We start from the raw sequence: 24,752 nt of genomic DNA, 5'->3' as shown, positions 1-24,752 counted from the left end.
CAGCAAGCTATATTGAAGCATAGGCACCCGGCAATGCAGTTTCCAAGATACGATGGCAGCGCCAGAAAACACAGCCTAGCGAGTGGACGCAGCAAAATCGAGGGTTTATCCTCCGCATCCTCTATGTTCAGAAAAGCTCCTTGACTTGAACGTGACTTGCCACCGCCTCAATGCAGTGCGTTTGAAACGCGTTTGTAGCGTTTGTGCTGCCTCGGCACAGCCTGAAAAGAGCGCGTTCTAAACGCGTTTGTGCTGCATTGAAGGCAGTGGCAACATCATTGAGGTGATTACGATCGCACGTAGGAAGCGTTCGTTGAAAGAGGCGCTCATAAGGAAGACACTTGAGCGCGTCGATGTGTCCAGCGAGCGTTTCATTTTCTTGCTATCCCTGGCGGCTGGTGCCCTCAACACTTAGGCGTTCGATAAGAGCTCCATCGCGCCCTCTGGTCAGTGACGGGTGCCTATTGGTCGACCCCAGATGAATGCATTAACGAAAGTTGCGTGTGATATTCACACAGTTGCACCATAAAGTGCATTTAGTTTCGATAATACTGACGTATGTACTCTAACGTGAGGGTATGACGTTACGTCGCACCATAACTTCACCTTTAAACGCCAGTGTTCTCGTTGTCGACGTGCCTGGTAAGCCCATGATGTGCACACAGCTACTACACTAACAAAAACACGTGAATCCACATCGTAACAGTTGGCTCAAAGCCATCAAATACAGCATATATATATATATATATATATATATATATATATATATATATATATATATATATATATATATATATATATATAGCATATGAATAACGAAGGATAAAAGAAAACACAACTTGCGAAACACGTGTGTACTGCAATATTGGAAAAGGCGAGTTTGAACTGTTCCGTGAACAGACCTCTAATTTCTTTTTTTGTGTAAAATAAAACATCTGCTCCTTGTGTTTCGAAATAGTTTAATGTTCTTGGGACGATGTCTTGGATGCGTTGCGTTCCATAGTGTGTGCGTGAGAACGGAACGTGCCAAGGCGGTTGATATCGGACATGATAAGAAATTACGTTTTGTTTAAGGTTCGCGAGTTTAAGAAATGTGTCCGATTTCCCGAGTGCTGCCTTTTTGTAGCAGCACAGGAATTTGTAAGTATATAGATCTGATATTTTGACGATGTGGTGCTGTTTGAAAAGAGGGGTGGTATGTTCTAGAAAGGGAGCATTTGAAATAAGTCGAACCATTTTCTTTTGTAACACGCTCAGTTTTGACATATGAAGGGCTGTAGTTTTACCCCATACCAGGAAGCAGTAACATAGGTTTTACCCTTTATTGTAGTTGGTAGTACGTGTCGAGGACGGCTAATTATTCCTACACACTTAGCCAATTTCAACGTGACCGCGTTTCCTTGGTCATTCCATGCCGTGCTCGTTGAAGATGATGCCAAGTATTTTAACGCATTTTTCAATGCGAACAGTGAACGGACATAGGACAAGCTCCTTAGGTACTACAGCCAGCGCTCCGCGAGCACGATATATAACACACTTAGTTTTGGCTTCATTCAATAAAAGGCTGTTCGCCTTGCACCAGTCATTCAGCTTCGAGCAGAACGTACTTGCTTCAGCTTGAATGCTACATAATTCCTGACCTTTAAAAAATAAGGTGTAATCGTCGGCGTAAATGATGAACTGACAGGTGGTATTTAATTTTTTTATATCATTAATGTAAAAGAGGAAAAGTATTGGCCCTAAAATGCTGCCTTGCGGTACTCCACAAGAGATACGCCGCAGACGTGATCTGTGAGTGCCTATTTCAGTAAATTGAAGTCTTTCATCTATGTAGGAGCGAAGAAGTTGTGGCGCAACTCCCCGAAATCCATAGCATTCCATTTTATGTAAGAGAATTAGCATGATTGACACGATCAAAGGCTTTGCTAAAATCGAGATATAGTCCTACTGTCAATGTTTTGTTTTCCATGTTTTCTACTATGAGTTCTTTTTGAAGCAAGAGAGCGTCCTCTGAGCAACGATTTTTTCTAAATCCGAATTGATAGGCAGTTAAGAGATCAAATCTTCTACTAAAGCTCTCGATGCGGGTATTAATAACTTTCTCAAGGCCTTTCGAAAAAACTGGCAATATTGAGACCGGACGGTAGTTGGAGAAGCCATTTTTGTCGCCTCCTTTATGAATTACTGTGACTTTAGCAACTCGCATGCTACTTCGAAAAACGCCACATGAACTTGCTTTGTTAAATATGTGTGCAATGACAGGAGCAATAAAATCTAGCACGTACTTAACGGGTTTGATTACTAATCCGTCTGCATCAGGGCTACGACTGTTCCGATGGCCGGAAAAAAGAGAATCACCTCAGAAACAGAAGTAGGCTGAAAAAAGAAAGACTGTGATGTTCATAAAACATCTACAGAAGTAACCGGGGAAGTATCAGTGCTTCCTATCTGTACAAAAAAGTCATCGAAACTGTTCGCGAGTGTTTCGCCGCTTAGTAACACATCATGAACCACCATACATTCAACGGCGTCTGATACTGGCTTTGTATTCAAGAGAGTATTTATATTTTTCCAGACTACGTCACTCTTTCGTAGGCAGTCATTGTCGAAAATTGTTCTAAAATATTCTTCCTTTGCTTTCAAAATAGCTTTGTTCAATTTGTTTCTTAAACATTTAAAGTCCCGCAGAGTTTCGCTGTGGCGTGTCTTAAGGAATGCCTGAAACATCCTGTTTTTCAGGTTGATTAATTTTAGCAAGTCTCGAGTGACCCACAGTTTGCGAGCCCTCTTGCAACCGTGGTATAATTTAACTGGGAAGGAAGCGTAATAATACTGTTAAAATATGTGTAGAAACTTTTCGTACGCATTATTCACATTTGTAAGGGCCGTTACCTCACTCCAATTTGTGAGAAAAAGCTCTTGCCTAAATTCCTCAAGTGTACGTGTTGATATGTCTCGGTATATTTTCGTTTCATTTCGTTTTTTAAGCGTTGATTGCTGTTCAGGTATTAGCATGATAGGCAGATGATCGCTCAAATCGGAGATTATGACGCGAAAAATTGCGTTTTCAACAACTGTGTTTGTGATGAACAGGTCAAGCAAAGATGTGGATGTAGTGGTAACACGGGTTGGCGCAGTGATTTCATTGCGGAACCCATTACATTGCAGTGTGAGTAGCAAGTCAACACACCAACACACCGCAGACGCTGAATCTTTCAATACATCAATATTCAAATCACCACCTATCGTTAAGCTATATGCATTGTTGCTCGCAAACGACAGCAGTTTGTCGATTTAATGGTGCAGCGCCATCTAATAAATCTTCGCGAAGGTGCTGAAGTTACTGTTCTGACTCATTAGTCGTCTGCTCGTCGGGGAATGCAAACGACAATGCCTGCGAAAATCGTTGTGAAGTACGAGCTGTAATTCAATTTTCGCTTGCAAAAGAATCATCAGCTTCTCAAAATTAATGCGGAATTGTGCCTAGTTTATGGACATGAAGTGATGAGTCAAGGAAAGGTAATAAAACCATGTCGAGACTTCACAAATGGCCGCGCAAATGTGCATGACTAAGAGCGGAGTGGAAGGGCCAGAATCCAGACCAGTGAAACTGTTCAACAAGTGGACCGGGCATTGCGATTAGATGGACGACTGACAGTTATTCGTCTTTCGGACGAATTTCCTATTGTCAGCCGCACTACTATTTGCACGATTCTAACTGAAAAGCTCAGATATCACAGTGTCCAAGGTGGCAACGAAAAATGCTTACCGACCAACTCAAACAGCAAAGAATTCCCAGGCGGCGAATTCTATGCAGAGGGATTTAAGAAACTGGTGCAGCGGTACGCAAAGTGCTTAGAATTTAACGGTGATTATGTAGAAAAGTGAAGTAGTCCTGTGCTGAACTATACCAGTCAATAAAAAGTTACTAACGAATATTTATTTTTGGGGGACCAACCGGCCCTTACTTTTTGAATTACCCTCGTAGTTTTGATAAATTTGTCACGTAAACAATCACGGCGTACCGTTCTGCATCTTTCTCGCCGTGTCACCGTGAATGCGTTACAAATAAGCAATGTATCATTGTGTCTACAGGCTAGGCACGAAGTTCTCAGCGAACTTCCCGGCCGTAAGGCCATACCGTAGGTATTATGTATTCAGGTAATAGGTGGACCGTGCAAGAAAATATTTCAGGCTCGTTTTGTTCCTCGTTATAGTTCAGTTGCACAGTTTATACAGCTAGAGCTTTTTGGCGCTAGTAGTAATCGGACTGCTAAGTATGCAGCGAAGATGAATGCCAAAGAAACAGGGATATAAGGTGAGTGCTTACAGATTCAAGAAGCAGTATTCTAAGCAAATAAGCTTTAGACATGCATTGTATATCTTTATTGGTGATCGCACAGGACACTAAACAACTGCTCAGCCATAAGCACAATCTCTGTATCACAAAGACATGTCGATGGAACTCGAGCACCTCTATTGCAAGCAAACACTCGCGAAATCAACGGGTGGGGCATGATATGAACCTGTGCCAATGCTGGATAAATAAAGGTCATATATATTGAATACTTGTTATTGTGTTATCTACTTTTTTAATATATTTGGCTTGAAAGCTTAAATATGTATTCTCCCTGCTACTTTAAAACCTCCGGCTTCAAATACGTAAAATCTTGCAGTGTGGCTGTGGATAAGTCAAGTTCATGTATGTTTTAAATTGCCTCTTTAATTTCCTAGTTTTTTTCGCGACAGTAGTGCACAGACTTTCACTTCATAGTGGTAGGCTCTATAACTGTGAAATGGTAATTTAATCAAACAGCAGAAGCTGGTGTGCTCAAACAAATTTGGGACGTTTCCCTGCTATATGAAAAAAAAAACACTACCATATTCAATTAGCACAATCTTACTCATCACGACTACGTAAGTCTGCTTGTTGAAGCTGCGCTGCAAGAAGTGGTCGTCACATTTACAATTTGTTTATTAGCTGTACATAATTTGAAGGAGCCCATTGAACATATGTGCAAAGGTTAATGCAATTGAACACAGCCTTGTAAACCTTTGGCGTATCTTTCTGTAAACTTCTATGATCTAAACACAGTCAATTAAGGCAAAACAGTTTTGAGCGTAGTTTGTAAACTGTCTCATAAGGCACAACTAAATATGGGAAAGACTGCAAAACGAACATCACTGCCGTGATGTTCGTTTTGCAATGTAATGTATTATTTAAAAAAAAAAACACTGACCCTATCTTTCGAGACCCGTTCGGTCTCTTAGCTTTCCTAAATTAAAAAAAAATTAAAGACTAAACGTTGGCAGGAGAGTCTGTTTATTCTGATGATGTTACCAAGCCAGACAGATTTCTGTCGAATATGTTTACCTTTAAATTTATAATTTCGAATGATTCACATGCAAACCATGATATGATTACGAGTAATACAGTAGTGGAAAACTTTATATTGATTGTGACTGCCTGGGGGTTAAAACAAACGCATTTGTAGCCTTGAAGCAGGCAAGACGACTTGTCGAAACATTTTCTCCAGCAACATCTCATGTTCACAAATGTTTCGTCTCTTCAAGCTACCGTCATTCCTTGGACTTCAAACGCAAAATTTAAGCACACGAGTGTCCTTGCATTTTGTCCCCGTTGAAATGTGACCAACGTGGCCGGGAATGAAACCTGCATCGTTGAACTCAGCAGTGTCACGTTATATAACTAATGCACGGAGCTAGTGTTCAATTTCAACGTTATGTAGTGTAGATTGCATGAAACAGTAGACAGCTAATGCTTGTGGACGATTGTAAGCACCCGTCCATGAGATGCCTGGTAAACCATTCCCAAATACAGCATTGCAAGCGTGAGGTTCAAGATGACCTGTTGTAGCAGACGTTGACGTGTTTCACCGCACTTGCAGAGCCGACATTCGAGAGTAGTCATTCCATCGTTGCATGGCAGTCCTGGCAAAATAAGTAATGACATCACCAGATATTTATAAGCCTAATCAATGAAAATAAAATTTTGCAAAAAGTAAACATATAAACATAGTGAAGAAGTAAAGAGCAGTCTGTTATATGTATATGTAAACGTACCTTATAATGCATGCTGTATCACCCGGGCTAGCTTCTTTACAAGGCTTGTGATGTAACAGGTGCCTTGCCCACTGCACACAGCTGTTTCCTTCTCAGGCCAGGAGACTATGGCAGAAAAAGAAAACAAGAATATTTCTGATTATAGTGGAGGTTTCTTTATCACACTAAAGTGAAAGTACACTCATAACTATGTGAAGCTTTTCTTGCACTAAATGTGTAGTAAAAATAGCCTAAACTGACAACAGGAGAAATGAGACCTCTAAACATTGCTTCTCAAACGCGACTGCGGCAAACTATGACGCGTATGTATTTTGCACTGATATACGGGCTAGTTACGAAGATACATGCGAGACGTTAGTGATGCAGTTGCGTTTTTTATTGCAGCGGCCTGGTTCGTATTACCGAACGATTAACTCAGCAACTCACTCCCACGTGAAGCCACGCCGCGAGGAACGCATGTTATGTCATCGAGCGAGTATGACATGATTAAAAATTTATTATTGCAGTGCGTCGCCTACGTGTGACACCGACACAATGTCATTGGTAAAAAAACTGAAGCAATGGGTTTTTAGTGACCCGTCCGTATATTCTCAGGCTTGCAACGAGAGTCTTCCGGTGAAAGCTTCAACGGTCCCTCCGTTTCCCGGAAGTCAGGTGAATGCGCGTCGCAAAAGCATTTTAACAAAACAAAGAGAACGAAAGCGACTTTGTTGGCCGGCAGTGGCTCGAAACATTGCGCCGTATATATAGAAATGAAGGTGATGATGTCTATAGGCTGCTGACAACTACGAGTCAGCTGGAGCAAAAACTATTACATAAGATTGATGACGTGGTACCCGGCAAGGCACGGCCACTTGGTATTAACAGCAATTTGTTTGATTGAAGTGTAGCATTATACAATGAAGTAGTCTTCGGTTAATTGAAAAATATTTTGATTTGAAATTTGGCCCCGACAAGGGCGCCTCTACATCAAAGTGCAATAGCGCGAATGGCGGCTACCATGGGTGTGTTCCAATACTCACCGTAGACGGCTAAATAGACAGCTAAGTGGACAGCGGCCATCTTAAGTCCCATTCCAATTCTCACGTAGCCGGCAAAATAGACAGCTTCGAGAAAGACAAAAACGATGCAGGCTACTTTGCTGTCCAAACAAGATGGCGGCTCAGCGTAATGCTCGCGTAGCTCGGATCTCGCCGGTATGGTCGTCTATGCACCAGTTGGCGCGTTTTCAGGCGCTCAATGTAAGCTACATTAATTTTTTCATATGTATGAACACGAAAGAGGCTAAAGAAAGAACATTTACGTTTGTTTTTCTTAGCTTTCTCTTCTCGACACGAGGTGGCGTCACGTCGCGTAGACGTCTTCTAGACGCGTTCCATTTGTCGGACAACATGACCTCGATGCTGTCTTCTAAGCTGTCAGCGTAGAATGTCTACGATGCTGTCCAGAATTGGAACACAGCACATAATGGCCGTCATGCGATCCTAACCCAGAGGTTAGTAGGTCGACTCCCGGTGTTTCAAGCTGGAATTTGCAGCGACTGATTTTTTTGCCCTCTAGGGTGATCGCTCGAACTTGAGACTTTCCGGGCCTGGTTGCACTCTGTTTTCAAGAACAATAAAAAAATGAACAAAAGAAAATGTGTTGCGTTGCATCACGATTGACATGTGCGACTTGTTTCAATGGTGCATGACTGCGTAATTCATGAAGAATAAATGATTAAAGGGACCCTGAAACGGTTTTGACAATTTTGTACAAACACATTGGGCCGGGAGAGCAAGTCCTAAGGATCCTTCACAGACCGATTTAAGCTCTGTGCGTAAACTGCGTAGTTTATTAGAAGGCTCTAAAGCTGCGAATTGCCACCGATCACAGCGGCTCAGCCAACGCGTTTTCAAACCACTCACTTCCAGTGCGCGTCGTATTGGAAGCGCGACGTCACGCAGGCAGCTGATCTGATTGGGTCCACAGTACACGTCACAGGAAATTTTTTTCGACATAACTGCGAACAAATATTGTTTGTGATCTTCGAAACTCTTTTTAATTTGTTTTGGTTAAAAACCAGTCACTAATAAAGCGAACACAATCGCAATTTACTACTACACTTCAGGACTTCCGGCGCACAGCGATCATCGACTGCATATGATAGCACGCGCTTCATGTTGACGTGAGCTGCGGGACCAGTGTGTATCGCGAGGTTTTTGACATCATGAATCGCCCTTGCTGCGTTGTGGGCTGCAAGTCCAGCGATTGGCGACAAGTGAAAATGCGACACCATGTGCCTTTGGAAGGCAGCAGGCGCGCCGAGTGGCTGCAGCACATCGGACACTGTATCGCATCGACGGCAGGATATACGCGTTTACGGTCGCCACTTTAGGCCGGAAGACTACGAGCTCAGTTGCGTCTTCATGCAGCCATTCGGCCTCGGTCTCAAGAGGTACCCCTGAAAGCCGACGCACTGCCGTCTTTGTTCCTTACCGGTGGAAAGGTAAGTTCCTAATCGATCCAGATTGTGTACGGTATGTGCACAGTGCGCGGTTAGCACGTGGGCACTCACAAAATTCCACGTAATCTCGTTAATTATAACTATAACGATTCCATCTCTTCAATGTAATGTCGCCATTTTCGCAATAATTACATATACACAGAATGCCCCTCGCCACTTTGCGATATCCAGCACTGATTCAAAATGACAGGGTGCATGTGAATTAAAAATAATCCATTTCAAACCTCTGCACAAGTGTGTACGTCGTAGGGCCAGCTGGAAATCCCGGTTCAAGTGTGCGGTATGCGGTGTCGTATATAATGAGCTCAAGTACACCATCTCCTGCTAAATGGGACCATGAGGTGATGCGAAGCCGGAGCACTTGCACGATCGCGTTCCGTTGCCGTTCGTTGGGCATGCTACCGACCTCGCGTCGGGGAACGCGAAGAGGAACGCTACGCGCGTCGTGTCTTCCCTCTAGTCTTGCCGTTAATTCTCACAGGATGAGCGGGGAACGCGGTCGTTAGGCGCGCGAGGGGGGGAGCGTAGAAGAGGAGAGAGAGGAGGAGGGTATGCGCATGCGCTGGCGCTCATCGCGGCGTTGCGCAGTAGAGGGGCACACCATCTCCCGTTAAAGGGGACCATGAGGCGATGCGAAGCAGCGTTTTGGCATGCCGAGCCCACGTTTCAGAGGGGGAGGGGAGAGAGGAAGTGGAAAGGGGATGGGAGAGGGTAGTGGAGAGGGGAAGTGCGGAGGTGTGTGGAGAGGAGTTATGTGGAGAGGGTATGCGCATGCGCAGTAAGGGTGGTCACGGCGCACACCACCACATGCACCGGTTTGAGCTCCGCTATCCCCTTCGTGCATCGGTATGGTGGCGCCACCGCTCGGCTCCCCTGGTGACTAGCGAGGAGAAAGGAGGATGTGCCCTCCCCCAAACCCCCATAGGATCCCATGCATTTTGAATGAAGTTTGCAATTCCGTTGCGCAGAAACAAACTAGCGCCATCTGTTGACAACACGCCACACCGACGATGCAACACATCATCTTGCTTCCACCGCTCTGCAATGTCGTTAGTTAACCTCTCTCTGCTTTTTTATATTGTTTTTTCGTTAGCGTAGCAGCGCGCAGGGCTGTTCGCGGAGCCCAGCTGAGCGCTCAGACGAGCCGACGAGCTGCGAGCGCAGCGTTGCTCTGGTGGGACCCTTGCTGTGGTCGTGCATTGTCAATAGGTTTGGGCGTTTTTGCGGTTGTGTTTCAGTGCTCTCTAAATGTAGGACCGCGAGCCTTAATTCGTTTGTTTTCGCGGTTAAACGCCGTTGTTGTGGTGAAAGCTGACTGCGTGCGCGTATATTCCGCGGCTCCCAATGTGTGAGGGAAGACAAGATGGCTTTCCTGTTTGCGTTGTGCGTCGCGTCAGCATCATTACACCTGTTCGCCTCACACCAGAGTGGTTGAGATACTGCTGCGCGGGACACGCAAATGACTGCAATTAATGCGACTGCGGTACAGCTAGTGATGTCTTCGTGGTGTTTGCCGTGTGGAAAAAACGTGTGCTGCTATCGTTGCTAAGTCGTAGTATCTCGGCAAATATACCTGTGAATTCGGAATGCTCTTAAAACAAGGGTGAGTGAATTGTCATTTTTGGTTCAGGCACTAGTGACGGACAAGGGTTGGTATCTTTCTAGAAACGTGTGTTTTTCTGTGAAGCAGCCTCTGGATATCGCGTATGCCATATTCTCGGTGACGAATCGATGCGCTCATGCAGTGTGGCTCAATTGAGAGAAGTATGGCTTGTGTTTTCTTTTTAGTTAATGAAACATGTCATTCTGCTACTATTCAAGTTGCCATTGTGCCTACCCTTAAATGAAGCAGTTGAATACTTCCTTTCTGAGTAGTACTTTACGATGCATGCTGCTGTATCGCAGTGCTTGAAATATGTAATCTGTGCAGCGTTGCAAGATCAGCAGCACTTAGTTATGCACGCGTGAATTTTTACCATTGGTTGTAAAATATTCCTGCTTGCGTCGTATGCTCTTGGCGAGCTACAATAAGTATTTGCAACCACGTGTTCTAGTTTATAATGGTGCAATAAGTGAATTAAGGTTTTCTGGCTTCCGTGCGTCTCGAGGGGTATATTTAATCCGAAGATGCATGCATTTTCTAAAATTTGCTTATCTGGCAGGTATTTGTGATGCCGTAACGTATGCCTGTATTGTTATGTATCTTGTAAGCTTGTCAATAAAGCTACCAACTGTGCATTGCAGCTGGACTCGATTTATTAGGTGCAAAGGCGTGTCACACGCACTACGCAACGCTGCATAGGCGCTAGGGCAATGGTGAATACATATAAGCAGAAATATGCTGAGACAAAATGTCGTCGAGGGCAACTCAATGACCTGGGAAACGATCTGTCGGTGCTCATTCTGTTTTGTTTTCTACAAGTGTGTGACCAGTCGGATTTACAGTGCACGCGCCAAATATACATCTTTGACCGGCCGTTGCCCCTCTTTGCGTGCTGGTCGTGTTGCGGCAAACAATAAACACGCGTAACTAACATAACGGTATGGCAGGCGAGCCCTTGAAAAATAAAACGAAGGTCAAACAAAAATGAGGTGGAGGCCGCGCAGCTCATATCGCGTTATTATCGTCGTGGTGACAGCCGTGATGATGCGGCTAGTGGCAACGTATCGTAAGCAAGCGCCTGCAGGAGGTGAACCAATGAGAGCAACAGAAACTCGCCCCACGCTAACGCGCGCAGTGTAAAATGGCAACGGCTAATGAAAAACGCGTGCTATATTGCGGTTTCAAGGCGATCAACAATATTGAAGAGTTTTTTAAGGGTAACAGCTTGCGACTTGGACATGACCTTTACGCACGGGTCTACGGCGTGCGAGAGGAAATAAGCAGTGCCTCCGGACCCTCCCGACATTGTGGGGAAGTGTGTCGCCGAAATGAAGAACGTCGACTACGATGTTCGGTTAGAGGTGAGAATCCTGTTTACCGTTCGCGGACGAGCATTTCTAATAACCTGTTCTGGTCCTTTAGCTCTCCGGAGGGAGGCGCGCAATCACGCTAGCCAGCTGCACATGGCAAGGCAGGGTGCGTCGGCTGGTGCAAGCACGCCGCAGCGCTGGCACTGTACGTGAACCACCACCACCACACGTCGTGCACGGACTTGCCGTGTGCCTGGAACCAGCCATCATCACGCCCACAGCTCGACACGAAGAAGTCCGTCAAGGACCTCTTTCCAAGTAAGGACGGTGACACTACCGGTTGACCAGCAAATCTTATCACTGGTATGATACATCGCCGTGTATTCATGCAGGTCGGCCTCTTCCAGCCTCAAAACTTCAGCCACTGAGCCCGGTTCAGGTGCACGCAAGATTTCCGGACCTGAATGCTCACTTACGCATATTCTTGAAAGCAAGACCTGCGAAGAAAGGAAGGGCACTCGAGTGCAGGTTTGGCTAAACACGAATCAGTTGGCAGTGAAGATGAAGAGATGGTTGAAACATTGTTAAGCAGGGAGAGGCAGCTATATGCAACGCTAGAAGTGACAAGCGTATGGCCTCTAAAGCTGAGAAAAAGTGACTTGTTCATCAACCTCACACCACGTGAAAGGGCCTTCTATGAGAAGTTCGTAAAGAAGTCCCCTAACGAGGTAATGGAGATCGCCCTGGCAACGAAACTGCAAGCATCTGAGAAAAGGTTGTTCACATCTTAACAGTGTCTACTTAGCATGTGAACTCACTGAAGCATGTCTATCCCAGGTGGCATCTGGAACGTCGCCTTCGTGTGACCAGTTCTCAGGCCCACCGCATCAGAACGAGGATGTCTGATTTCGATGCCCTGGCAGACAAGCTTGCGAAACCACAGCCATTCTCATCAGCTGCCACCACATATGGTAAAGCATTTCTTGCAACGTCTGTGCCAGAATAACACAGCAGTGACTTTTCTTTGTGATGAAGAGCAAATATTGTAGACGCTCATGTAACGGCTGCACCCAACTACGAGGTATGCTTAGCGATATGAAGACGAGTGCTCCTTTTCCGACTCTCGTCCACTGGCAATACAAGTTTAACGGTTTGATTTTGCATATTATCCATGTTTCGTTTGTTATTGGGCTGCACTGAAGAAAAAGAGGGTGTGCGCGCTTGCAAATTTTCCTCCCAATAAACCACTAGGTGAAATCATCATCCCAGTGATCATTGCTATGCAAATGTGATTCATTCAACTCGCACTAGATGCTCATGCTATTTAAAGTGGCTGCATTGCAGCGCTGGGAGTTGTCAGCATATAGACTTATATGGGGTTTTATATGTTCAAGAAACTGTAGTTGCTATAACACTGGAGAGGCAAAGTGACTGTTCATAATGTACGACATTTGCTGTAGTCTTGTATACGCAAGAACTGTAGTCAACGATAATGAGTAGCTAATTTAGCGTGGTTGTGTCCGGAATTCTTGATTTTCTTGGAACATTAAAATCAACAAATATGTGGAGCACAGCAAAGAATTACTTGAATATTTTAAATAAGTGAAAGGCCCACAAAAGGGCATAACATAAGGTTCCACATGATATCACTACTCACTGACATTTGTGCCTTGTAAGTAATATGTGCTACCTACAGAAATGTGCAGCATCTCTTTGAAATTGGAATTTCAATATTTGGACTGTACTATTGTAAATATTGTGCGCTTCAATTGCATTTCCAGCCTTTGACGAGCTACCACACCATACTCCCCCTGACTGAGCAAGAAGTTTGTAATATTTCGCAGATGTTTCCTTGACACGACATTTCCTAAGGAGCTGAATTACAGTTTATCCTAGAAACAAAACCTTTGTATGCTTCAGCATATACGAGCTCTTGCAACGTACACAATGGGCGTCATCAAAGCAACAAATCATATTTACTGTCTTGCCAATGTATCGTAAGCTTTGACCGGCAGGTGTGCGAGAGGTGATGCAGCATAAATCTATACGTTTGCCTCTGTATACATGTGACACTTATTTTTTTCAGGCAAACTCCACGAACAGGAGGCGCGGCAACAGCTGTCAGCGTCTTTGCATCTTCCATTTCTCAGGTAATCATGCATGGCCCTCTAGTGCAGTTTCAAGCCGATCATTCTCCTTATTCGTTTGCACATTAAAAAAGACGGAATGAAATGCACGAATGAAGCATCACTTCCGTATGGTTATGTTTGGCCAGACATGCCGTTGTGCCGAACACTACATATGCTGACCTCTATTCTTTTCCTTTCCCGGTAGGTTGGACTCATCATCCACTCGGAACAGCCATGGTTGTGCTGCAGCCCAGATGGACTAATTTGTTCCGACAATGAGCTCGAACTGGTAGAAATTAAGGTGCCCATTTTCTTTGAAAAATGACATGCTCATCGATCATGAGAAAGAAGTGAGTTATGTTCCGTACATACATTACGTTGATGGCAGGCTATCTCTCAGGAGAAATCACCAATATTACACTCAGGTGATGGTGCTGCTGTATGTGTTAGGTCTGACAGATGCCATTTTCTTTGTTTATTCTAAGAAGCACAACATCACAATTAAAGTTGAAAGGGACGACGGCTTCTTGGCAGAACTCATTCCAAAACTTCAGACATTTTACTTTGCACACCTGTTGCCACGACTTGCGAAAAATACGTAGAATTCATTGTAAACCTTGGTGCAGCCATAGCAAATGTCATTATTTGCATCCTAATTCATGTCAAACTGCATGTGGAAGGCCCCTTCATATGATATCAAGATTTTCACGTATTGTGCGAGCCAGTTTCATTTTGTGTCTGATTTCATTAATTTTGGCTATGTTTGCCACCTTTTTGTATTCATACCACCGCTTCAGCTTACCATTGGTTATCTGTCCTTGGCATTACATGACCTGCCCAGGTCAACTATTTTTGTTAATGTCACCGCAGCGTCTGCTATCCCCTGTTTCTTCTCTATTCTGCTCTGCTCATTACCCCTATCATTCTTCGGGTATTGTGCATTGTGGCTCCTAAAAGTTTCTTCCGCATACGTTAGTATGCAATGGTTGTACACTTCCTGTTTCATGAAGTGAAGTTGCCTGCCACGTTTTTGGAAAGTCTACCATAAGTGCTCCAGGCCGTTATTCTTTGATAGATTCTTTTCATAGTCTTCTAGTCAGTAATTGCCATGAGTATATGTAGTTGTTGTGCACACTCCAGAGATTGATTGCAAATCATGAAATTTCTTTTCCGCAATCTTTGTCTTTCGCATATTCGCATTTATTTTCTCACTTCGTAAGTTTGGTGTTCTATCATTTTTTAATTTATCGCGGTCATTGATGGAGAGTAGTGTGTTGTATCGAGATTGTAGGTTGTGAAGGTGTTGTTCTTTGAGGTTTATTCCTGTTTTCTACCAGTCTAGTCATTTGAACACTGTAAGCTTGCAGTGAACAACGTTGCAGAGATCATAGCCCATTGTGTGATACACTTCGCTATTGCGATCCTGTTCCTTTCTTATGGAGAAGCAGATTAGCTGTTGAGTTGTTCAAGCATTGCCTCGGGATTATATATATATATATATCACATACTCTTTGGGGATGTTTTGCTTGAAGTCTACACGTATACCTGCAGTGCTCATACGCCTTTTCACTGTCCGTGCAAACTATGTACAGGTCTTGGTATTAGGCAGCACATTCTCAATTACTTGGTTGATCACATGACTGATACATTGTATAGTATCCCTTCATCAAACCAGCTCGCTCTCTAGGGCAATTAAAATTATTTGTTTCTGTTATCCTATTGAAATGGACATTTGTAACCATTTTCTGTAGTATTGGAAGTAAGCCAGTGGGTCTATCATTCTTCGAGTCTCGTTTGCATCCTAGTGTATTGGCGGTAATGTTGGCCTTTCTTCCAGTCACTGGCACTTTTGGTGTTTTGAAGCATTGAGTTTGAAGTGCCATGGGGTTCTACCACATAAAATCCCTCGGTGTTTGATCAAAGTGACTCTTACGCAGTCTTCGCCGGACCAGGGTTGTCATATTTTTCTACTTACACCAGTTTAGCTACTTGTTAAGGCTGATGGTGCTAGAAAAAGTGGCTTGGCTAGACGGCTGCTTTATGCCCACTTTCTTTGTCCCTCAATTTCAACCAAGTCACCAATATCCAGTGATGTGGCACCCGCTGAAGTTCGAGTATGGTATGACAAAACAAGGCGGCCAATGTGTTGAAACTTCAATTTGGCACTTGTATTGCACAAAAGAAAAGGCTTTTAGATACATGGCTGGGTCTCGGGGGAAAACTTGCGTGGGCCTTATTTTGCAGACCGCCTAATGCTGAACTAGGATAGAAATCGTAATTGGAAATGAACAATTGAAAGCGCTCAACATTCATAGCGCTGTGCACTCACTGAATCGGCAAGTGTATATATGACGAAGTGCTTCCTTCATTTCTCAGACTAAGGAACTGAATTGCGACTAAGCATATTAACTGCTCGGGCTTCGTCATCGCGCAAGAAATGATAGTTGACTACAAGTTACGTGCTCCCAGCAAATGATTTTCAGCAGACATGCTCGGTACTCATTTTTATTGTCACTAAAAGGCTGTTAATTCTAGTCGTTTTAAGAATAGTCATGGAAACACATGTGAGGAGTCTCATTTTTTGCTGAAACGCAACAACCTTCATCAGCCTGCACAAAATGATTGCTAGAGGGAACAATTATTCTAGTCTCAACAATCCTGAATTTGAAGTGGTCATGCTGTACTTATTAAATTTTTCACCAAAAAGCCGTAGGATTTAGTCCTTTAACTGAAACCCTTACAGTTTCTTGCAAACATGCACGTCTACTGTTCGGCTAGTTTTCCAAATTCCCTACCTATTTGTTGTCTTTTCTACCTGGCGACCCTGCTCTGGACACTTTACATGGGGCATATCACACATGGGCCTTCTCACTTCATTTGCAGTTACATATGGAACCTCAGCATTGTTGACATTTATTTAAACAAAATAACAGAAATGTTCTGCCACCTTTACTGTGTTGTTGAAAGTGGTGATCATATTGTCCTACTTATCTTCTATTGTGTGCAATTGGTTTTGGAAGAAATGCAGATGTAAAAATTCAAGCATATTTAGTAATAAATGTTCAGTGCAACTTCACTGCAGCATGTTCATCTATGATTGCCCTTGATTTTTGTAACAGTAATGATTCAGTACAACACACGCCTACCAGAGATAGCAACACTTGTAGGACACAGTACCTTGTTACATGCAAAAACGTAAAGTACTTTGAACAGAAAGTATTCATTTCAGTACATTCCTTGCAAAAATGCGATACTAGCTCAACATTCAATTAAACAGCTGACAGCTGCAGTAAGGCTACTCAAATGTAATATAAAACAGGCTGCAGAACACAAGGGCTATGAAGAGAGCTTGTTCACATGAAGACACATGATGCAGTACGTATTAAGGTGTGTTGCAATGTGGCAAACATTTTGTTCCCATTTCTGAATTTGAATCCATATCTTCATCTGTACACGAGGTACTCGAAATTGTGTTTATTCCTTTGGGTGCTTTTAGAAAATACTAATACAATTCAAGCAGCACGAAGAGTAATTGCACCAGGAAACCATTACCAGCATTTCATGTATCAATAATACAAATGCGAGATTTAGGTACACAATGCCTATGAACATACAAAAACATCAGAGATGACTCATGGCCCACATATTTCAGTTGTGCGCAAAGGGAGGTCACAATTTCAAATACGAGACAATCAATATTGCACGTACAATGACCCGTAATACCAAAGATCAGCAGCATTCCTTGTGCTTAGGGGATAACACAGTCATACATAAGCACCACAGTTTTGCCCACACACACTTTGTATTCATAATATACAGTACATAAACTAGCAATGTACAATTCAAATGAACTTCTTAGATTAAAATGAATCGGCAGTATGAATCCGTACCCACCTTGCCCAATTGTCAGTCCTTCTAAAATAAATAAATAGCAGTAAAATTCTGTCTGCACGAGTAAATTCAGCAGTGTTCAACAGCTATCTCACGTTTCCTAATACATCTCAGGCCAGGTGAGAAGGTGATCCAGCAATAATCACAATTCACATGTATTACCTTCAGGTATCATTAACTCAAACACTCAACACATATGACGCAGACGTGTTCACGCATTGCAATGCAACATTCCTCACCAAACTTGCCACGACCCTTTTAATTGCAGTGGTGTTTTTGTCAACGCATTGCAGTTTAAATAACACCGACTTGCAGCGAGCCTTTATACATTTCAACAGTTTAGGCGAACAAAAAAAAGCATACCGGAACAATCACAAGTTCAAGACCTTGCTCAAATGATATGTGCCAACCTAAACCAAACATAGTGAGCATGGCCATATGTTTCACATAATGAGTGATGTCCATCTTTTGCAACTTTGCACGAGTGATGTGTCACCTGTTTAAGGTACAACCATGGGAACTACTTTTCCTGTTATGCATGGTTGTGAGAAACACTTGCACAAACAGCAAAATTAGTAATAAGCAGTTGCTGACCTCCTCAGTCTCCTAGGCAAAACATAACTATGCCTCTTAAAAGGTGCAGTGTATAAAATGCTACCATCAAGAGCTGTGCTAAGCATTATCTCTCGCACAAACAGCAAGATTAGTAACAAGCATGTGCTAGCCTTCTCGTCCTCTTAGGAAACACATAACTCTGCCTATTAAAAGTGAAGTGTAAAAAAATGCCACAGTCAAGAACTGTGCTAAACAGTATCTCTTGTAGACAAAGCCAACAAGTACGCTAAGCAATGTGTAACCAAGCGTCATGCAAATGTGCTTCTTGATCCGACAACCCTTTTTTTTTGAGCAAGCCCCCACACACAGTTGCATCAGTCACCCCAGCCACCAGGGTGCTATAGTGGTTATGGTGCTCAGCTGTTGACCCAAAGGACGCAGGTTCAAACCTGGCCATAGCAGTTGCATTTCGATAGAGGCGAAATGCTAGATGTCTGTGTACTTAGCTGTACGTTAAAAAACACTAGGTTTTGAAAATTTCTAGAGCCCTACACTACCGCATACCTCATAATCATATCTAGGTTTTAAAGTGTAAAATTCCAGGTATTACTATTGGAACCTTGGCAATCCAAGCATACAAAAAAAGCCACAAATGAAAGACAACAGGTATCACTGGTCACAGCTGTTGCTATGACTACTGAATGCATTTGTATCAGCATACCTTGGCAATCCAAGCAAAAAAAAAACACAAATGAAAGACAACAGGTATCACTGGTCACAGCTGTTGCTATGACTACTGAATGCATCTGTATCAGCATACCTTGGCAATCCAAGCAAAAAAAAACACAAATGAAAGACAACAGGTATCACTGGTCACAGCTGTTGCTATGACTACTGAATGCATCTGTATCAGCATACCTTGGCAATCCAAGCAAACAAAAAAAAACACAAATGAAAGACAACAGGTATCACTGGTCACAGCTGTTGCTATGACTACTGAATGCATCTGTATCAGCATACCTTGGCAATCCAAGCAAACAAAAAAAGCCACAAATGAAAGACAACAGGTATCACTGGTCACAGCTGTTGCTATGACTACTAAATGCATCTGTATCAGCATACAGTTTTGATTTATTTTACTACCACATCACCTCCAATGCTTCTTCGACACAAAACAGAACAGACCGCTCTCTGGACAACTAAGCCCCGCCACGGTGGTCTAGTGGTTATGGCGCTCGGCTGCTGACCCGAAGGTCGCGGGATCGAATCCCGGCCGCGGCGGCTGCATTTTCGATGGAAGCGAAAATGTTTGAGGCCCGTGTACTTAGATTTATGTGTACATTAAAGAACCCCAGGTGGTCGAAATTCCCAGAGCCCTCCACTACGGCGTCTCTCATAATCATATCGTGGTTTTGGGACGTTAAACCCCAGATATTATTACTCTGGACAACTAAATGTAGGCATTTCACGGCTGCATTCATTTCACTCAGGCTTTTGCAATTTTTGGCAGTGCAAATAATTCAAATAGCAGCCTAACCAGACTAAGAGACATTAATAATCGGGGGCTGCAGGTTAACAAGAATGCAGCACATTCTCATAATGTCGCTCATGTGGGGAATAAGTTCATTTGGTACTCTAGAATTTGCAATGTTGAACATCTTTATTCTTTGTATAGCCCTTTCAACATGCACGCGCACTTGGGCAATATGGTAGGTCTGCTGAAGCTCTTCCAATGTAAGTTGTGCACTACTTTTTGAAAAGGGAGGCAGGACAACAATACCACTATGACTTTCAGCCGGAGCTCTTATGCCAGGGAAGCCTTTGTCAGCCAACACTACGTCGCCTGGTTCTAGACGGTCTAGAAATCGAGACTCTACTGTGATGTGGGTGTCTGAAGTCCGCCCCCCATAAGCTTCCGACACAAAGGTGACAGTTCCATTGGGCAATATGCCAATTAAGAACTTCAACGTGTAGCAGCCTTTGTAATGGGAAAACAGTGCACGCCTCTGTTCTATGGTGGGTGGCTCCTCTGTTCTGATCTCCGTGCAGTCGATTATGTACCTGCACTGTGGATAGTGGCGGACAAAACAGTCGGGCATAGTTGACTGCACAGTTGTGCGTGATGGACATGGGATCCACCTCTGCATTGCGCTAAGCAAGTTGCTTAAAACAAAGAAAAAAATCCTGCTGACTGTGGTGCGGTGAAGCCCGAAAAGTACTCCAATACTTGCGAAAGAAACACCGAGTTTCATTTTCATTAAAAAGATAGTCAATTTTTGTGACATGGGGACATCAATTGATCTCACAACAAGAGGTGACAGCACAGACATTAGAAGGGAAAAAACATTGGCGTCAACTCCACACAATTCTCTGAATGCGTCCTTCCTTTCTACAAGCGAGTTGTAGCCCAGAAAGCTACAGGTTCGCTCGTCTGGTCCGGCAGCTGTTGAGCTTGTGGACATCTGCGTCTGCACACCACTGTCGACAGTGGCACTGTGGCACACCTGCAGTAGTGGTCCAGCGAACTTAGGATTTGGAGCAACTTTTATAGCACGAAAAATGCCGCTTAGGAGCGCACTCGGAGTAAAAATGAAGCACTTTGGCGCACTTTTGGAACAGGAACAACAATGTGGTGGAACAGAAAAAGAAATGTATGGTATCACATAGGGCAGTGTAACAGTAAATGTGCGACTATTTCATGTAGCTTGTCATCATTGTGTGAACAGCTAATGCTCTAATGTACACAAAGAGGGATTGCCAACCGTAAGAGAACAGAATTTTTTCACATAGAGTAATGCTATGTTCATTTTACCACGATATACAAGAAGTCTTTCAGTGAGGCATTAGTGACAAAGGCAAACATAGTAAGTTTCTGCATGCAACAGGTGTCAATATGTCATTCCAAACAAAACGTAATCAGAAAGGGTGCTGCCTGCAGCCCCCTACACATTTCAAAATTCCTGAAAAATAAAACTTACATACATATTATACCATCGACCGCCCAACTTTGCATGCCTTATACTCCATTGTATGTCGTAACTATTATTACGTGGAGAAATATTCGTACACTGTGCACAGCATGCGCGTTAGCAAGTGTGTTTAATGATACTGTATAAGGCACGACATCTAGGCCACGTATCGTAACCCCGGAGACCATATCCGGAGAAAACGCATCTTTATTCCTGTGAAGCATACTTGAGGTAGGTAAAGTTTCACGAAGGACATTTTAACCATCGGCATATGCTTGGGACAACACACAACCCAAAACATTTACCCAACATTACATTACACAATGTAATGACTTAGACATACACTTCAGATTGCATGAATTCCATTACATGCTACATCAGCACTACGGTAGTTGGTGAGTAGCGAGACTGGCAGCATTGAAAATCAAGACTCCTCCTAGCATTTTTTGTTATTTGGCAGACAATGTGGCCTCGCTGAGCACTATTAAATTTCGTCGCGCGCGTAGGCACGTGATGGGATGTTTTGCAAACTGGGAGGAAGTTGACTGCTGCCTAATGATCGTGACAGTGGCTGTTTAAATTGGCTTTTACATTGGCACGTGAGCGCATTGATGCGGTATGGGTTTTTCGGGCAAAAAACTTCCTTTCCTGTGTGGAGGGACAGAACAATAAAATTTGGTGCAGTTAATGCAACCCTTACTGCGCTTAGTGCAGCGAGACTCAGATAGGTCGGATTGTAGCAAAATGGCGCCGTTGCACCAACACTGCACCTGGGTCGATGCCAAGCCATGAGATGTCACTGACAAGAACAGTGTGCAGGTACCTCCCTTTGCGGCGTCGTCAGTCTGAGTCATCTGGAAAGACAGCCACAGAAGGTATGCTTTCAATGACATGTTGCTCGCCTTTGATAACTTAAAAACAACCCTTACTTGATTTGCTAAGCATGATTAAGCAGCTCAAAGCTGCACAGAACTTACATAAGGGTTTAGTAATACTGGACCTGTTACTCACACTTAATTTTCATTACAAATACAATCACTGTCAATGCGATATCTTTAAGATTAAACGTCACTTTACAACACCACAACATACACCAATTTCAATGGAGCTGTGCATTGCAATTAATGCAACTTACAAATGCACGGCACTGCACAAAAGAAAAAAAAAAACTAACCACAGATGCAAAGCGCTGTGACTGGGCCTCTGGTGCTGGAGTGTCACTCAGCTCGTCCACACCTGAAGCTTCTGAAGTCGCTATGCCTGCCGTTTCCACGCCTGCTGTCGCCATGCTTGCTGTCGCCATGCTTGCCGAGGCTCGCCGCTGAGCTCTGCAATACATTGTCGCATCATAAGCATCACCACATTTAAAGCTCGAGCGGGAAAACATACACAGACAGCACACACTCATTATACGCAGGAATTAAAGCCTCCCTTTATTAGAGTTGAGGGTAGTGTCACAGAGAGGCGACTATATATATATATATATTCATATATATATACACACAGACAGACAGACATAAAAACACTCTAGAGATTAACTGTTAATCTGTGTGAAAGACAGTTTCGTCACAACTCTCACAGGTCACAGAAGTTGTTTGAGACAATCTCAATGTAGTGACGCCGTCTCTACAATTGAACAAATGCTTATTAATGTTATAAAATTGATTGTATCACTCCTAGTGTATTCAGGGTGGTTATTTAATCAGCACCCCTGAGGGAACGCAGTCAAAGTTCGAATTCCACATGGACACGGTGCAGGAATGTGGCCGGTGAACTTGAGCTACAGTCAGCGCATCTGTGACTTTGGCCGATAGTCTCTGTTTACACACCAAGCGCATGCGTGTGCGTTTTAATCCGAGCAGCTGTGCCCAAGTTACGTCAGTCGTCTGGTCACTGCTGCCATGTTCACCTAGCAACGCTTTTCTTTACACATACAAGTTCGTATTGCAGACGTGCCTTTATTTGTACTTACTTGCGAATATGCAAATTATCTCGCAAACAATTCCCACTACGTCTACATGTTTATCCAATCAAGCACTCAGACTAGTGGCATTTTGGAAATGATTCTTCAAAAATAGCTGGGGATGTGAAGGGTTACAGAGCTCGAAGCAAATAACTTTAACTGCAACGCAGAATATTTACTCATTGCATTGAGAACGTCAGTCACGAAAATGCTCTATTTTATTTTCACGCATACTTACATAGAAAAAGTAGGCAAAATGCATGCGACATTGATATTATGCACAACTAAATGAATGACAACTGATTGGTACCGCAAGGAGTAACACAAAGTCACTAGCCCGTAGCTTCACGCTCAGGTGCCTCTCGAAACAGTATATACCCGTTTTCCTTCCACCACATCAACCGAACATTCGACATTAAATCATTATGCGACAAATCGTAGAGTTACAATTTCCCCCGCACAAGGCAGTACTGCCAAAATAGTCAACTCAAACGCTTGCCGAATGGTTGCTGCAGTGCTACAGCTGACCTGTCGAGGGGGGCTCCTAAAAAAATAGAAGGGGGGGGAAGCCCCCTCCCCCCTGATTTTAAGCCCACAATATACTAAGTATGAACCGTAAAGCTGTGCCAAATGTTTTGCATCGTCTCCTTTTTATACATCTAGCACACGGATGCGTGCGAGGCAGAGCCACACACACCGCAACAACACACGAGCAAAAAAAAAAAACACATACACTAATGATCTGGCCCAAACAAACGCACTTGGATAGGGATACTTGCCTGTTGTATCTGTCGAGCTTTGACTGCGCTGAAACGCCGTTGCTTCTTCCGCCGCACGACGGAAATATCGTTGGCAGATAAGAAGGGTGCATCGCAACGGAGCTCTTTTTGTTTCCCACGAAGTGCGCGCTGCATACGCGACTCTCGCCCCGCACAGGCTGCCACAGCTGCCTCTCCGGCCTTAAAGAAAGGAATACATTTGATCACATTACGAAATACATCGTATAAAAATAATCTACCAGAGAGGAACAAAGAGAACGGCCGCTTACCTTGTTCGTTGCACAGCCCTGATCCACTGTCCTCTTCTGTCATTTTCGTACTTCCTCCAGGGGAATCGGTAGAATATCACCTTTGGCAGCTTTCCTGCGGTGTTTTTATAGCTGTTGTGGCACCCTCCAACACAACAATACACAGAAGTGACCTTTTTCGACCGTTTCTCACTGCGGTCCGCCATGGTGGTTTGCAGTGGTGAACCGGTCAACCGTGAGCCGGCGCCACCGGCACATCTGTGTTTTGCCACTTTTGCCGTAGATGGCGCCACCTGTCCGTCTCAAAGCAGCAGCGCACGAAGCGGATAACTGCGCGAATAAGACACCAGGTCAGAAACACGCACACACACGAAGAGCAACGTGAGTGTGTGTGCGGGCTTCTATGTTACTTACATGGCGTCTTATTCGCGCAGTTGTAACCTTTTCCTGAATGAATGACCCAACTAGCCTAACAACATGTCATTGTACAAGCTTCTCTTGCAAACGTGCCTCACCTGTTGTCTCACACAGGAAAAAACCGACGCAGCCGACGTGGACGAAACCTTCCCGCTGTCATGCATGGGTTTGTCGCTTTGAGATGGTGTTTATGACAGTACGGCTGAATGAAAATAACCAAGCAACAAATAACCAAGTGTTGAGTTAAATTGTTTTTATGTATAAAGAACCGGCCAACTTTGTGCGTATAATTATTATT

General features: G+C 43.8%; 1 protein-coding gene across 1 annotated transcript; it reads right to left on the bottom strand.

The window, feature by feature from the left end:
- Positions 1 to 18,742: 18,742 nt before the first annotated feature.
- Positions 18,743 to 24,247, bottom strand: LOC119376179 (uncharacterized). Its single transcript, XM_049411374.1, has 6 exons — positions 24,059 to 24,247; positions 23,790 to 23,969; positions 22,222 to 22,375; positions 21,818 to 21,901; positions 19,099 to 20,582; positions 18,743 to 18,996 (listed from the first exon to the last, which is right to left on the bottom strand). The coding sequence occupies exons 1-5, from the start codon at positions 24,241 to 24,243 to the stop codon at positions 19,620 to 19,622; spliced, it is 1,566 nt and encodes a 521-aa protein (XP_049267331.1). The 5' UTR covers positions 24,244 to 24,247; the 3' UTR covers positions 18,743 to 18,996; positions 19,099 to 19,619.
- Between the last annotated feature and the right edge of the window lie 505 nt (positions 24,248 to 24,752).

Source organism: Rhipicephalus sanguineus, unplaced genomic scaffold, assembly GCF_013339695.2.
Source record: "Rhipicephalus sanguineus isolate Rsan-2018 unplaced genomic scaffold, BIME_Rsan_1.4 Seq111, whole genome shotgun sequence".
In the NCBI taxonomy this organism is placed as follows: domain Eukaryota; kingdom Metazoa; phylum Arthropoda; class Arachnida; order Ixodida; family Ixodidae; genus Rhipicephalus; species Rhipicephalus sanguineus.
Note: the sequence above shows the minus strand (reverse complement) of the source record. Positions and strands in the feature narration are given on the sequence as shown.

Excerpts from the sequence above, each read along its gene's own strand:
- LOC119376179 (XM_049411374.1), bottom strand. The coding sequence starts at position 24,243 with ATGGCGGACCGCAGTGAGAAACGGTCGAAAAAGGTCACTTCTGTGTAT. Across the intron at positions 23,970-24,058 it reads AGGGCTGTGCAACGAACAAG|GCCGGAGAGGCAGCTGTGGC; the intron begins GTAAGCGGCCGT and ends CCTTTCTTTAAG. Across the intron at positions 20,583-21,817 it reads ATGGCTTGGCATCGACCCAG|GTGTGCCACAGTGCCACTGT; the intron begins GTGCAGTGTTGG and ends CCACTACTGCAG.